Source organism: Alligator mississippiensis, chromosome 2 (genome assembly GCF_030867095.1).
Source record: "Alligator mississippiensis isolate rAllMis1 chromosome 2, rAllMis1, whole genome shotgun sequence".
Classification (NCBI taxonomy): Eukaryota; Metazoa; Chordata; order Crocodylia; family Alligatoridae; genus Alligator; species Alligator mississippiensis.
The window spans coordinates 36,339,232-36,355,783 of NC_081825.1; the positions used below are offsets into that span (position 1 = coordinate 36,339,232).

Here is a 16,552-nt window from a genome sequence, read left to right on the forward strand (position 1 = left end):
AATTTCACAGCTCACTGGGGAGAAGTAGAGAAGGCACAATCAAATCATTAGGGACATAATTTGATTTGATTAGGTTAGAAATTGCAACTGGAGAGAGTACTGCTATATCTCATAATAAAAATGGGAACCAAAGTTTGGTGGTATGTGGTAGGGAGTGTGTAGCAGGAAATGGGAAAAGAAACTTGAAAAAAATCCCGTTATAGTACCCCTTCTAGAGAGAAAGAAATAGAAAATAGGCTCTGGGAAGATGTTTCAAACAGGCAACTTAAAGATATTTAACACTTATGTATTAAAGATATTTAACACTTATGTATTGAAGGACTTATTTGAAGCAAAATCCTAATAGGAACAAAAGAGTTGATACAAAGAGCATTAATTAGTGTTTATGGGGTGATGGGTGGAGTACTGTTTACCCGATGAGAGGGCTACTCTTTGACGAAGCATTTGCTTAACTGTCTTCTTACCTATCTTATTGATTACGTTGCTAAAATTGCCTGTGGCTTCTAAAGAAAAAACTATAGAACCACTCTATGTGCTACATATTAACTTTTCATAAAATGGAACGGTATGTTTGAGGAAAGGGGAAGAGGATATTATAATAGAGAAATGTGATCAAACTTCTGTGGAAAATTACAAATTCTCACAAAATTGTACACTTCTGCAATATAGCATAAAGGTCAAGCCATGTGGTTTAGGAACATTCAGTAGCGGACTTGTGAGCTCTAGGTAACTAAACAGAGTTTTATTCAGGAATTAAAAGTGCTTCATTTAATATGAAGAACTAATATACAGATGAGTTTTTAATTACTGTGGGTTTTATCAGAAGAATGCAAATTTCCTTTAGATATTACTCTGTCTGGGCTTTGTGACCCTGGAATGTATCTAATTAGATTTTTCATGGAAGGATGGATGCAAATTTGCACTCTGTGAAATTCAGCTGATTCTAGGCAGATAAAGCAGAAGATTAGAGGATAAAGCTTGAAAACAAGAATTTGATCTGGTTTCTTTATGGACAAAGTGGGGCATAAAAGATTTTTTCTTCTGTATTTATATAATCTGATTTAAGATTTTTTTTGTCTTTTGTACCAACCTTTCTTCTGAAATGTGATGTGTTTTAGTGTGTACACATTGGTTTGAGCTAATAAAAGGCACATTTAGATGATCCTACTATAACAAATCCTTTATCCGGGAGTGCTTGTAAGTTTATCCCAGAGCCACACACAGAATCTATCAGACTGTAAATTTTTCACTAAAATGAAGCCTTAGGTTAAGTTGACATGGAGCTCATTTTATTATATCTACTTGTAACTTGGTAGTTCATTTTATTAGAACAGCTGAAAAATGCCTTTCAAAAATACACTATCAGTTGTAGAACTTTTTCTGTTTTTGTATCTGCATGTTTTGCAGACACAAATGAGCAGTGGTAACTTTAATATATCACACTTGTATGTTAGCAAATTACAAGTACATTAAACCACAAGTAACTACTGTATGTATAAAGAATTTTCAAAAGATAAGAAAGTATGCAAGACATTGAATATCCAGTTAAGTTAAATATCTGAATGGCATGAGGCCCCTCATGTCATTTTGTTGGGTCTAGATGCTTTGTCACGTTCACTCAGATAAGTTCATTGATTTCATGAGGATAGATAGGGAGTAAGCTGAGGACCTCCTGCATAAAAAGGTTGGTTTTTTTTTTTTACTGCATGAGCTAAAGAGCCAGTAAGTGTAGCTGAGATTTAACAGATTCATGCCCTCTATGGATCAGTGAGACAGATGTGAAGCAGACATGGACATGCAAAAATCTGTTCACACATCATATTAAAACCTTTATCAAATGGTATCACAAGAAGCTATTAAGAAAATTAAGTATAGGATATTGGCCTGGAAAGGACCTTCCCAGGTGACCCAATCCACAGCTGTCACAGGCAACCACATGATCTAATCCCTTTCATAAAATTATCAAGTTCCATCCTAAAACCAGTTTTTTCCCTCACCCTGCCCCTGTCCCCTCCCCAATCCTGTTGAGAGGCTGCTTCAGAACCTCCCAGCTCCAATGATTAGAAACCTAAGTTTCAACCTAATGTATTCAAGAGCTGTTAGTACCTATTTGTTTTATGACCAGTATTGGCCTTGATGTGTAGCTCTCTGTGTTAAGGAAAGCTACGCGTCCCTGCAAGCCGATATTGGCGACCAGGGTGGACGGCTGGAGACCCTCTGGGTTAAAATCCGTGGGGAACACGGCACAGGGGACACAATGGTGGGAGTCTATTACAGACCTCCCACCCAAAGTCCTGAGCTAGACGAGGAGTTTGCCCAGGAACTGGCTGAGGCAGCTTGCTCCAGGACCATGGTTGTCATGGGTGACTTCAATTACCCAGACATCTCGTGGGAGGATCGCTCAGCAAAATCTGAGCGGTCGCAGAGCTTCCTCTTGTGCGTGGATGACCTCTACCTGACTCAAGAAGTCTATGGGCCAACGAGAGGCAAAGCGCTGCTCGACCTGGTGCTGGCTACTGGGGAGGACCTAGTCGGCGACCTAGTGATCGATGGGAAGCTGGGTGACAGTGACCACGAGCTGATCACCTTCACCATCCACTGAAAAGCTGGCAAGTCGGTCAGCAACGCGCAAGTCCTTGACTTCAGGAAAGCCGACTTTGACAAGCTCAGGAGGCTTGTCAGTGAGGCCCTAAGGGACTGTGACCGCAGGGAGAGGGGAGTTCAAGAAGAGTGGTTGCTCCTCAAGGGAGCGATCCTCAATGCACAAACTAAGTCTATTCCATCTCGGAGGAAAGGCAGCAAGAGGGCACAGCAGCCCCCCTGGCTCTCCAGGGACCTAGCAGACCTCCTGAGGCTAAAAAGAAAGGCCTACAAAGGATGGAGGATGGGAGTCACCTCCAAGGAGGATTATTCTGCACTGGTCCGGTCCTGTAGGGAGCAGACCAGGAAAGCCAAGGCTGCAACTGAACTCCAGCTAGCTTTGAGCATCAAGGACAATAAAAAGTCCTTTTTCAGATATGTGGGGAGCCGGAGGAAAAGCAGGGGCAACGTTGGACTCCTGCTGAACCAGATGGGGCAACTGACAACTGACGCCCAGGAAAAAGCCAACCTATTAAATAGGTACTTTGCGTCGGTCTTTCATCAGCCCCATGGGACGCCCGTGCCCGCTACAGGGCCGGGAAGTCCGGGTGAGGGTGATCCCCTGCCCTCCATTAATGCTGACTTTGTGAAGGAACATCTTGAGAAGCTGGATACCTTCAAGTCAGCCGGCCCTGACAATCTTCACCCCAGGGTACTCAAGGAGCTGGCGAGCATCATAGCCCAGCCTCTAGTGCGGATCTTTGAAAACTCTTGGCGCTCTGATGTAGTGCCCGAAGACTGGAAGAAGGCCAACGTGGTGCCTATCTTCAAGAAAGGGAGGAAAGTGGATCCGGCTAACTATAGGCCCATCAGCCTGACTTCTATCCCGGGGAAGATCTTAGAAAAGTTTATTAAGGAGGCCATCCTTAATGGACTGGCCGACGCCAACATCTTAAGGGATAGCCAGCATGGGTTTGTTGCAGGTAGGTCTTGCTTGACCAATCTCATTTCCTTCTACGACCAGGTGACCTATCACCTGGACAAGGGAGATGAGATTGATGTCATATATCTTGACTTCAAAAAAGCCTTCGATCTGGTGTCCCATGATCGTCTCTTGGAGAAACTGGCCAACTGTCGCCTTGGGTCCCCCACGATCCACTGGCTGGAAAATTGGCTCCGGGGTCGGACCCAGAGGGTAGTAATTGATGGAAGTCACTCATCGTGGTGTCCTGTGACCAGTGGGGTCCCCCAGGGCTCTGTCCTTGGACCCATACTGTTCAACATCTTCATCAACGATGTGGACACTGGAGTCAGAAGCGGACTGGCCAAGTTCGCTGATGACACCAAACTTTGGGGCAAAGCATCCACGCCAGAAGACAGGCGGGTGATCCAGGCTGACCTGGACAGGCTCAGCAAGTGGGCGGATGAAAATCTGATGGTGTTCAATGCCGATAAATGCAAGGTTCTCCACCTTGGGAAGAAAAACCTGCAGCATCCTTATAGGCTCGGCAGTGCTATGTTGGTTAGCACTATGGAAGAAAGAGACTTGGGGGTCATCATTGACCACAAGATGAACATGAGCCTGCAATGCGATGCTGCGGCTAGTAAAGCGACCAAAACGCTGGCTTGCATCCATAGATGCTTCTCAAGCAAATCCCGGGACGTCATTCTCCCCCCGTACTCGGCCTTAGTGAGGCCGCAGCTGGAGTACTGCGTCCAGTTTTGGGCTCCACAATTCAAAAAGGATGTGGAGAAGCTTGAGAGAGTCCAGAGAAGAGCCACGCGCATGATCAGGGGTCAGGGAAGCAGACCCTACGATGACAGGCTGAGAGCCCTGGGGCTCTTTAGCCTGGAAAAGCGCAGGCTCAGGGGTGATCTGATGGCCACCTACAAGTTTATCAGGGGTGATCACCAGTATCTGGGGGAACGTTTGTTCACCAGAGCGCCCCAAGGGATGACGAGGACAAATGGTCACAAACTACTACAAGATCGTTTCAGGCTGGACATAAGGAAGAATTTCTTTACTGTCCGATCCCCCAAGGTCTGGAACAGCCTGCCGCTGGAGGTTGTTCAAGCACCTTCATTGAACACCTTCAAGATGAAACTGGATGCTTATCTTGCTGGGATCCTATGACCCCAGCTGACGTCCTGCCCTTTGGGCGGGGGGCTGGACTCGATGATCTTCCGAGGTCCCTTCCAGCCCTAATGTCTATGAAATCTATAGCTAAAGTTTATTTTATTCATCTGTATTCTTTACTCTTATCTCTCTGTAGGGAAGAGTAATCATGTGTCCTCTTAACTTGCCTACTGGTCCTGAACTGAGAAGCAAAATATTTTACATAAGTCTGTCTAAGGAAGTACAAAAAATAGGAACAATTTTCACAGTGGCTAAATTTTCACAGTTGCTAAAGGTTTAGTCTGGTGCCAAAAGATTCCAGACAATGTTTAAAATGCTTATTAACGGTCAAAAAAGGACTTGAGAAGTAAAATGGCAAAATAAGCAAATGACATGCAATTACAATTGAAGATGACTGAGGAATTTCTGAGACCTAAGACGGAAATTGAACTTTTAGCAGGATAGAAGATGTAATTCAGTGTTACAAATGCAAAATAATACATATTAGGACAAACTGGTGTGATTGTCTTTTAAAAGAACTCTACATTTTGTGGGATAAGGCACTGTAAGACGAATTCTGAATGTACCATATTTACCCAAATCCAAGATAACTTTATATTTAACATGACCCCCCCAATAATTAGATTCTATACATGAAAAATAATAAATTTGTTATAATTTTCCATGTATAGAGTTTAAAAAGAATCTAATTACATTTGTCCCTCCTACTGCTGTGGCAGAGAAAGCAGCAGTGGGAAGAGAGGGCCCAGAACCTCATCCCTTGCCATTTTGCCCTCCCTATGATGCTGCCCACTGGCTGCCTGCCTTCTGCCCCCCCAACATGCCTGTGTCTGGCCCCCTGCCACATGTCCCCTGTCCTTATGCCGCATCCCCCATGTCCATTCCTGCCCTCAGCTCCATTCTCCTCACCCTCTGTACCCCCTTCTGCTGCCTTCCCCCCTTCCTTTGCCCCCTGTGCCTGCCCCTGCCCCACACCCTATACTTTTGACTACAGCCTGCCCCCTCCTTTCAAACTCCGTGCCTTCTGCACTCCCTCCCTGCCCCTGATTCCCCCTGCTGCTTGCCTTCTCCTGCACTGCTCTACTACTCCCCTAGGGCAGGCAGGGCTGGCAGCCTCAGCCTGGGTCCAGTCCAGGTGGCCAGGCAAAAAAGAAGTAGCAACAGTTCTAGGCTGTGCCAGGTCAGAACTAAAGGGGCTAGAGCCGGAGCAGAAAGTAAGCAGTGCGGGTAGGGGCAGGCTGTTTGGGTGGGGGAGCTAAGCTGCCACCTGCCCTGGGCTAGTACTTGAATCTAAGATGAGATCCCCCCTCCCCCCACCATGTAATAATACAGTTCCATTATGTATCAAATATATAGCCTTCTCTGGGTTTTGTTCTTAGTTTGCATTACTTTTCAATGGGTAGGAGGACTTACTCAAGAACTGAATGCTGAATTATCAACACCGATTCATTTTTTTTTTTTTTTTAAGTAAAACTAGATTTTTGCATCCTAAGCCTTTTGTAAGCCTCTGAGCAAAAAAGGGGTTTCTGTGGATGGGAGCAGCAATAGGAGGAGGACCTCTTATTTGTGTCTTGTCTGGAATCTGTCTGTTAGCTTGCTGGCATAAGATCCTACATAATGCTCATAGAATGAATGGGGTTTTATTTCCTTGAAGTAGGCCAGGAACCTCTGCTGAGGAAAAGATGAATAAAGAATGGAGCTTTTCAGTGGTTTGTAAGTAACCCAACAGGTCTGAACAGATTCTCATGAGCGCTGCAAAAGGTCCTTCCATTATCCCAGACATTATCTACTAAGCAATGTTAGATTCGTATTGCTAACTACAAAGAGATTTTTTAATTCTTGAAAAAAAATGAGGGGAATGTACTGAAAGAAATTGTCATGCACATGTAAAAGCACAATCCATTGCAAGGATTAGCATTTGTTAGTGTTCCAGTGTTACCATTCTTGTCCAACTTTTTTTCAACAAGGTATATGAATGTCTCACTTTATATACATCTTATATGAATGCAGCTGGTGCATTCTTGGCAAATATTTCAAGTATCATCAAAGTGCAAAACCAGTAAAGATAACTTGCATATATAACACCCCCTCCATCCCCTCATTGTTTGATTAAATTCCTTGTTTGAGTTGCAAAAAAATGTGTTGTTGATATGGTGTAAAGAAAAACAAATTAGATATTACTCTTATAACTTTAAGCCTAGGGACAGAAAATGATAAGTGATTGGAAACCAGTTCAGATCTGTAACGCAACAGAAGTTCAGTACACATAAACCACTTTCAAAATGACCAAAACTGGTTTAACATAAACCTGGATAGATGTAGTATCAGACTTAACTGATTTAGGTTAAATCGGTTTATTGAACGTCTGTCCCGGATCCCCTCCAGGTTTCAGTTGTCTGCTCTAGCAGAACACGGAGGCAGGCCCTAGCATCCCCTGTTTTCTAGCTTGGGCCACTGCTGGCATGTAGCTGAATTTCTGGAGTCCATAGTGAATGTTTGTTCACTTAATTATCTGTTCAATCTACGTATCTTATACTAACTTATAAAGATTAAATCAATTTATCCTCAGGATTTTGATGTTCTGTACTTAGTCTAAAGGTCAAGAGAACATGTTTTTACTGAAAAGAATATGAAAGTGATTATAAACTTTGCATAAACTCATAGAAGAATATCTATACAATAATATTTTTTGCAAACTACCTGTGTTGTTATCATAAGCACTGAGTACATGGGCCCAAGGGCCCTGGCCTCCCTCAGGAAGAGGATAGGGAGACCACCTGTCTCTTATTGGGCAGGACAGTCCCAAAATGGGAATATCAAGTCCTGGTCTCTGGCTGCATGACTCCAGGACATCATTTGTCCCAGATTGCCAATATCACACAGGGACCCAGGTTTCCCATTTAAAGTGGAAGAACATGGGAAATGGTGGGTTTCCCCTTGTAGGCTGGCAGAGTTCTAGCCTGCAAGGGTCTGCAGGAAGCATGATGCAAGAAGTCCTACATGCAATTGTGCGTGTGCACCTGTGCACATGGCCAGGAATACAGCCCCAGGCAGTGGTGGAGAGCAGCTCCCCCAGCTGTCTGCAGGTAAAGCTATTGTGGGGGCAGATTGAGGCTTCCATGGTGAGGGAGGGAGTGGGGCAGGGGCTGGGCCTGAGGGCACTGCCCAAACAGGACAGTGAATAGGGCCCAAGGCCAGGGAGTGGGAGAGCCACAGGCAGCTTGTCTGGGGGGGGTGGCCCCCTGCCACTGTGCACACTTTGGGAAGGGAGCTGGGAGGGGGGGCACATGTCCCCAGATTTGTGCACAGGGTGGAGACAGATGCAGGCTTCCCTCTGAGGGCTCAGGGCTCCCTGTCCTACCGCCCTCCCCCCCAGAGCCCCATGACAGCATGCCACCATGTTGAGGTACCCCCTGCATGCCTGGCAGCAACAGGGGCAGTGCACAGAGTTGTGTCCCCCACCGCTGCCAGGAGGCCAGGGGGTGCCTTGCCATGGTGGCATGGTGAGCACAGGGCTCCTGGGGGCTGGGCAGCAGGGTGGGGAGCCCTGAGCCTGCTGTGGGTAGCCTGCATCTGCTCCCACCCCTGCATGGGCTTCACTCAGCTCTGCTCCGGCCATGCCAGTGGGAGGAGGGGGGCATCATCTTAGCCCCGCCCCCAGCAAAAATAAAAGTTAACACCTATGTTTATTAAAATACTTCTATAATTTATTCACATATGATTTGTATATTTTTTAGAATGCTTTTTGGCATTATGTTTTTGTATTTTCATGGTATTGTTTTTCTTTGCAGACGGTTGGAGCAGAATTCAATCAAGGTCATCCCTCCTGGAGCTTTCTCACCATATAAAAAGCTTCGAAGAATGTGAGTAGGAAATCTGGAATTAAATACAAGTGTTTTTATAAAACAGATCATGGTCAAACAGTGAAACTCCTATCAATGTATGAGTACTTAAAAATATTTGACAGAAGGAGAATTAGCTGATATATGCGTCTGCTCACTAAAATCGTACATTTCCTTTGTTATATTAGTAACAATTGCTTGTATCTTAACATTTGATATAGTTAGTATGAATTTATATAAATATAGTGCATGAATAACAAGAAAAAAATCTCTTTATGTTGTTTATGTATGTAGTTTGAAATGAGGGCATGACATTTTCATTTCATAATATCATTGAGGTTATAAATTTCTTTCCACAAAGAATACTTCATAAAATGTATTTAAGTCTCTTATAAGTACCACAAATAAATCTTGTTATCATTTTTATTAAAATGCCTTCTATTTAACAATTTCTTTCACTATGATATTGCAGTTTGAAGTGTTTTTATATGTGAATTCACCTTTCTTTCATGAAGTCAAAATAAATATTAAAATATCTCACATGACCTATGCTAAGCAGATATTATTTCAGTATTTACCTTTTGTAGCATGAGTTTGAATTAATTTAATGTAACCTTATTTCTTATTTTAGTGATCTGAGCAATAATCAGATCTCTGAGGCAGCTCCAGATGCTTTTCAGGGTCTGCGTTCACTCAACTCTCTGTAAGTATACATTTTCTCTCTCAAAACAGAGAGTAACTTTCTTACGTTTATAGTGTGTGAACTTTTTGAATTTTCACGTCTGTGCAAAATTCTTATTTAAACTCTATCCGTTTTGTCTTCTAAATGTAAAAAAAAGTTTCAGAAGTGTTAGGACTATAATCTTAAACATTTTGCTGGCTAAACAACTAACATTGGTCTTATTTTATGTTAATATTTTCATAGCATACAGAGAGCTGTAGAAAAACAGATAGCTTTTTTGTTTTCCAGCAATAGTTCTTATATGCAGTCTAAGGCCAGTTTAGTGGGATAAGACATGGTAATAACAAACAATAAGAAGGCAGATGGAAAGCTGTGGTGTTAGGTGTATATAAAGTTGTCTTAAAGAAGACTGTGGCTCTAGGCAGTGATTGAAGAATGCTGACTTGGGCTCCTGTAAAGAGTATAATATTTATGCCTTTTAGATTCTTGCTTATATTGTTTTGCTTTATGACTCATGTTTCTCAGAAATAGATTAAGTGATATGACAGGTAGGATGTATATACATGCTGACCATAGGACAGACGTTTTAAAAAGTAACTAAAAAAGCCTTCCCAACCTTCTTTATTTCCTTTTTTTCACTTTCATAATCAATGTTATAACACTTCAGAGAAATCCTAAGTATTTTTGAATGATCTTCCACCATTCCCCCTTATATATACCTGACCTACATAACATTTACCCATTGGGCCTGGAAGAACCAGAAAATAGAAGTGAATATCATGTCATCTTGAAGAAGAGAAGGTCTGTCTTCTCACCATCTCAGCCTGAGACAAATTCATTCAGAACTCATTTTGGATTGGGGTCCCAAAGAAAAGATTAGGTTTGGATTTTCAGGAGACTTTGGTTCCATTATTTATGCCCCCAGGAGCTACAGGAGGAGTCTGAAGAGTCAGTCAGAAGATGACAGACTCAAAAAATGATTCAAGCACTTGAATTGGTATTCTTCTAAGCAATATACAGATTCTGAATATTACCATTCTTCTCTTCTTTTCCTTTGTTTGGATAAGGTAAGACTGGAATGAATCCAACAGATTCATTCCTCTTTCTGCCTCATTTTGGAAAAGAGTCCTGTATCTAGGTGCTTACTTCATATATTTTAAGCCCAGAAGGGGCCCTATTTCATTTAGTGTGACCTCCTGAAGATGATTATAACAATTATATGATTATAACTATTTACCCCTGCATATATCCTAGTTATTTGTGTCACTTGCCAACCTATGATGACAGTCTTCACTTTGGTAAGTCAGAGTCCTGGAGAACTTTCCTATCCCATTTCTCAGAATTAAGAACCATTACACAAGGAGAAAGGCAGTAGTGTAACTAGTAGGAAGTGAACAGAGCACCAGCCCCTTGCACTGGCTTAAAGAAGATGCCAATATGGTCCTCTCCCCCAGGAGCAGGGGCTTAGCATAGGATACAAAGCCCTGTGTCAGGGAGGAGGAAAGAGGAGCAAACAGGGCACTAGGAGTAGCCCTTGGGGAGCCCACATCATTGCTTGTCCCCCAGAAGCAGCGGCTCAAGCCTGTACTGCTACAGCAACAGCTGCATCACTAGCAGCTGCCACCAGAATAAGGAAAGCCAAGCAGGGAAAGACTCCTGTCTCCCTTTCCTCCTCCCCAGCTCTCCACTGATCCATATAATTCCCCCCACTCCCCACCTCCCCCCATTCCCCGCCTGTGCCCTCGGGCACTGAAAGAGCTTAGTGCACCTCTTGAGAAAGGTATAGATTCCAGGTCTTGAAGGATTCATGTGCTCTTAATCTAAATATAACTTGATAACAGTCTGTGGTTGCTAGAAGACAACTGCTTTTAAAAAGGATTTACTGGCAGCAAACAGGAAGCCATAGCAATGAGGAGAACCAGCACAGTCAACTCTGACACAGGTGCATAAAACCACACCGCCAGCACTAGCATGCTTTAGGAGCACTTCCTGTCTCTGATTGGCAGAGCAGAACTTAAACACCCAGATAAAAGCTGCTAGGAGGGCAGGGAGTGCTAGGGGACCATATAAAAGCTGACTGGGAGCCTGCAGAGAGGGGACTGGAAGTGCATGCTTGGAGCAGCAGAGATCCACATCCTGGCATGGATTGCCCCAGGAGGGGCAAATGATGGGATACAGAACTGCTTCCCATGAGTGAAGGCTTGGAGGAGCCTACAGACTTACCCGGAGGAGCTGAGCGGACACCTCAGAGAGACGGCTGGCTGATAGGCGATGAGGATCCTGTAGGAGTGTGAGAGAGAGAATAATCCAACGTATGAGTAAAAAGGGGAGTGTGACACATTGTTATGTAGTTTAACCCCCTCTTTTGTCCGTGGAAAGTGAGCCAATAAGAGGAATTTTATGATGGATGATGCATGAGGTGCAAGAAGAGAGGGAGTTGGACCAGCAGGGCTGAATTACCCTAAGAGTTCAACAGACATTTTATGGACCCTCTAGTGAGGGGACCACAGAAAGACTGTGAGATCTTCCTTACTTTATTGGGACTCCATCAACTGGTTGGCATTAGGCAGGGTGTAGGGGAGATGGAGCCCCAGAAGGCAGCACCTAAGCAGACAGAGTGCTGTGGTCAGGAGATAAAAGACCTTCCTCCCATCAGCAACAAATTTCAATATCAAAGTCGTGGCAGGAGAGCATTTGGCACTCCCAAAGTTGAGTCACGAGGCCAAACTGTCTACTCCTAGAGGTACAGACCCAAGGAGCCATACCAAAAGAAGTAAATGCTCGTCTAAAGAATGACATGGGTGAATACACAGTCGGTTCTTCATATAGGGCCATGAAAAGTGTAAGAAATGAATCTCTTCTCAGCTTCAGATTTACCTGATACTAGGGCACTGCTCCAGATCACTCCTAGTCATAGGTCAGCTATGACCTCTGTTCCTGATCTAATATTATAATTTAAATCTCTAAGGTTTTGCCATAGGGGTCTTTTGCACAGTTTCTGTTGTATAGTTGCTGAGGTATGTAACTTCCTTGACTCCAGTACCTTTTCCACAGTTCTGTTAGTGATCTGCATGCTAAATGTAAAGAAAATACATTGATGTGCATACACAATTTAGATATTTCTTAATTAGTGAAATATAAATGAGAAGTTTCATATGAAATGCAAGTAGTTGAATGGAATTTATTTGAAAAATGTGCATTTTATTAAGAATATGTGGAAATATAAAAAATAATGTAAAAATGAAGTTTGTCTCCAAGTTTGTGTAGGGTTTAACTGCAGTGAAAAAGGAATTTTCTTAAACAAAGTTGTATTCAGTGTAAAATATATTTTATATATGAGGAAGTATTTCCTGAAGTAATCTTGTGATGATTAAAAAAAATTAAATTTGGGATTTTGCCCTTTTTATGCATGTTAAAATGGTGCCATGGGAAGATAGACTGAAAATTGAAGGGGCCCAGGGGATTGGAAGCCCAACAAGCTATTCCAACATGATGGAAGCAGAAGAAGAATGTCAAAAGACCAGCATGGTTGGATAAGGAGCTTGTAGGATGCCTCAAATGCAAAAGGCAATGGAAATATTGGCGGGTCACTAAGGAAGTACATGAGGGAATAACAAGAATTTGCAGGAACAAAATCAGGAGGGCTAAGGAGAAAAATGAGCTTCATCTGACAAGGAAAGTTAAAAACAACATGAAGAGGATCTGTAAATATGTTGTGGAGAAAAGAAAGACAAAGGAAGCTGTGGGTCCACTGTTTAAATAGACAGGGAAAAGTCCTAACAGAAAATACAAAGAATGCAGAGCTGCACAACACCTACTTTATCTCATTCTTTACAAGGAACTTAAGCAGAACACAAAGAGCTAAAGAGGTTTATTTGAAAGAATAAGGGGACAACCTGAGGGATGAGATAACAGTAACACTCAGAGAGATTTTTATGGGTCTGATTTAATACAAGTCAGCGGGGCCTGATGAATTTCATTCCCAGATACTAGAGGAACTGACAGAGGAAATCTTGGAGGCCTTGATAATAATAAATACAAAATCTTCAAAGCCAGGAGAGGTACCAGAGGACTGGAAAAGAGTCAAAGTAGTGACCCTCTTTAAAAAAGGCAAAAAGGAGGACCCAGGGAACTATAGACCGATTAGTCTTACCTCAATACCCAGGAAATACCTAGAGCATATCATAAGGAACCCAGTTTGTAATCATCTGCTAAAGGAAAGGCTGGTCATGAGCAGCTAGTGTAGATTTTACTAAGAACAAATAATTGCCAAACAAACATGATTTCCTTTGATAAATTACCTAGTTGGGTGGATGAAGAGGGTGTAGTAGCTGTAATAGCTGTATTTGGATTTCAACAAGCCTTTTGACAAAGTCCCACTTGACCTTCCCATAAACAAATTGGAGAAATGTGATCTAAACAAAACAACAAGATAGACAGATATGGTCTTAATAGCTATAAGCAAAAGGTAATTATAAAATAATCCATATCAGAAAGGCACGAGGTTTTGTTTGGAGTCCCTATTATGGATCCAATACTGTTCAATGTGTTTATTAATTATTTGGATGCTGGAATAGAAAGCTTTTTGAGCAAAACTGCAAACGACATGGAACAGGAAAGGATACAAACACATCAAAAACGTAAATATAAAATGGATGACACTTGGCTGGCTAGCAACAGTATAAAAAAGGGAGCTAGGGGTATATTGATAGATCACAGATTCAGTACAAAGTTGCGGTGTGATGTAGCTCCACAAAAAGTGAATGTAATTTTGGGCCACATCAATAGGAGTATTAGGTGCAAGACATAGGAGGCGATCGTGTATCTTTACTCGGCAGTGGTTAGGCCTCATCTAGCATATTGTGTCCAATTCTGGGCTCTATATTAAAAAAAAAATATGGGTCAGTTAGGGAGGGTGCAGAGGCGAGTGACAAAATGATAAAGGGTTTGGAAGGCAAGCCATACAAGGAAAGGCTGATGGAAATGGGTATGCTTAGCTTGTGGAAAAGGAACTTAAGAGTTTTCTTGAAATACCTGAAAGGCTGCTATAAGGGAGAGGGAAAACACCGTGTGTCTCTTGCTCCAAAGAGCAGGACACTGGCTTGAAGTTGCAGCAAAGTAGATTTAGACTGACTATCAGATATTAGATTCTTCACTGTCAGAGCAATGTGGCAATGAAAAGTTTGCTTAGGGAAGATGTGGAATCTCCATCACTGGAGGTGTTCAAGAAGAGATTAGACAAGCATTGGTCAGGGATGATCTAGGGATGGGAACAGATGTGTAATATCTCATTTTGTACGGCCTTAACTTTCAAGGCAGCACAAATGTGGAGGAAATAGACATCCTTACCTTTTGTTGTACCACATAACAGGAAAATCAGTGGTGCAACAAAAGGTAGTAATAGACTCTCCTGCTTTATTGTGGCAGACATCTGTTACCTTGTGGTGCTTTCCTAACTCAGCCAGCACCAGGGGCTGGCTAGGCTAGATAAGGAAAACACCATTTTCCCTGCTGCCACAAACCTATACCTTGGTTTTGGGGCAGTAGAGAAAAGTGCTTCCCTGCTCAGGGCTGGCCGGCCCAGAAAAATCCTAGCTTTTCCGAGCAGCAAAGGAAAATGCTTCCCCTCTTAGCTAGCCAGCAGGAAAACACTTTTTCCTGCTGCCCTAGATTCACAGCATGGGTCTGAGGCAGCGGGAAAAACAGGGAGATTGTGTCACCCCTCATCCTACATCATCAATGGTAACACATCATGGCACAACTGAATCGTGCCATTTGGTGATGTCTGTTTGTAGCTTAGGAACAGTTATGCCTATGCTATGCTATGGGCATTTCCACACTTGTGTGCTTTGCTAGTTGCAACATAAGCCACAGAAGGAATTTTTTCCTTTCTGTTCCAATATGTGTTAAGGTTTTTTTCCCCTTCCTCAGAAGTATTGGGTGTTGGATGCAACCAAGGCTGAGGATTTTGACTAGGGTGTGCCAGTGTTCCTGCTGGGACTAAAATCTAGAGATTCCTGACTGGAGGTTCTTGTCCATAGTTTCATAGTTTCCAGAGTCGGAAGAGCCCTGAACAGATTATCAAGTCTGCCCCCCTCCCCTGGGCAGGAACGAGTGCAGGGATCATAGTACCACAGCCAGATATTTACCCAACCTCCTCTTGAAGACCCCCAAGGTAGGGGAGAGCACCACCTCCCTTGGGAGCCCATTCCAGAGCCTAACAGCCCTAACCTTAAAGTAATGCCTCCTTATATCAAGCCTGAACCTGCTCTCAATCAATTTGTGGCCGCTATTCCTTGTTATCCCAGGTGGTGCCCAGGGGAACAGAGTCTCACTTATTTTCCGCCAGTCCCCCCTGGTGAATTTATAGGTGGCCACCAGATCCCCTCTCAGTCTTCTCTTGTGGAGGCTGAATAGATTCAGGCCTTTTAGTCTATCTTTGTAGGGCCTGGCCTGCTTCCCCCTGACCATGTGAGTGGCCCTTCTCTGGACCCTCTCAGTGCTAGCTACATCCCTCTTGAAATGCAGCTCCCAGACCCGGACGCAATACTCCAACTGTGACCTGACCACCACCCCATAAAAGGGAAGGATCACCTCCCTGGACCTGCTAGTGGTGCATCTGTAGATGCTCGACAAGGTGCGGTTAGCCTTACTGACCACTTCTTTGCATTGGCTGCTCATGTCCATCCTGGAGTCAACAATGATTCCAAGATCCCTTTCTGCCACTGTTGACAAGGGTGTTCCCCAGCCTATGGGTGTATTGCTGGTTCCTTCTCCCTAGATGCAGTACCCTGCACTTGTCTGCATTGAATTCCATCCTACTCTCATCCATCCACCCCTGCAACCTGTCTAGATCTAGTTGGATTTTGTCCCTCCCCTCCAGTGTGCCCACTTCTCCCCACATCTTTGTGTCATCAGCAAATTTGAATTGAAGCGTGCTTTCCACTCCCACCTCTAAATCACTAAAAATAATATTGAATAGCACAGGTCCAAGGACTGAGCCCGGGGGAACCCCACTGCCCACATCCCTCCAGGTCAAAAATGACCTGTCCACCACCACTCTCTGGGTGCAACCATCGAGCCAATTTGCCACCCATCTGACTGTGTAGGCATCAATGCTGCAGTCACCTAGTTTTTTAATGAGAATGGGGTGAGAAAGTGTGTCAAAAGCCTTCTTGAAGTCCAGGTAGATGACATCCACCTCAACACCCGCATCCAAGGACTTTGTGACCTGATTGTAAAAGGAAACAAAGTTAGTCAGGCAGCATCTGCCTGCAGCGAACCTGTGTTGGTTGCTGCTGAGCATTACTT

General features: G+C 43.5%; 1 protein-coding gene across 3 annotated transcripts in view; it reads left to right on the plus strand.

The window, feature by feature from the left end:
• SLIT2 (slit guidance ligand 2) overlaps positions 1 to 16,552 on the plus strand; it is a 464,358-nt gene that overhangs the window by 329,005 nt on the left and 118,801 nt on the right. For all 3 annotated transcript variants that reach the window (XM_059721607.1, XM_059721606.1, XM_059721608.1), the window contains exons 10-11: positions 8,509 to 8,580; positions 9,191 to 9,262. In XM_059721607.1, coding sequence (XP_059577590.1) covers positions 8,509 to 8,580; positions 9,191 to 9,262 — 144 coding nt within the window. The remainder of the gene's footprint in view (positions 1 to 8,508; positions 8,581 to 9,190; positions 9,263 to 16,552) is intronic.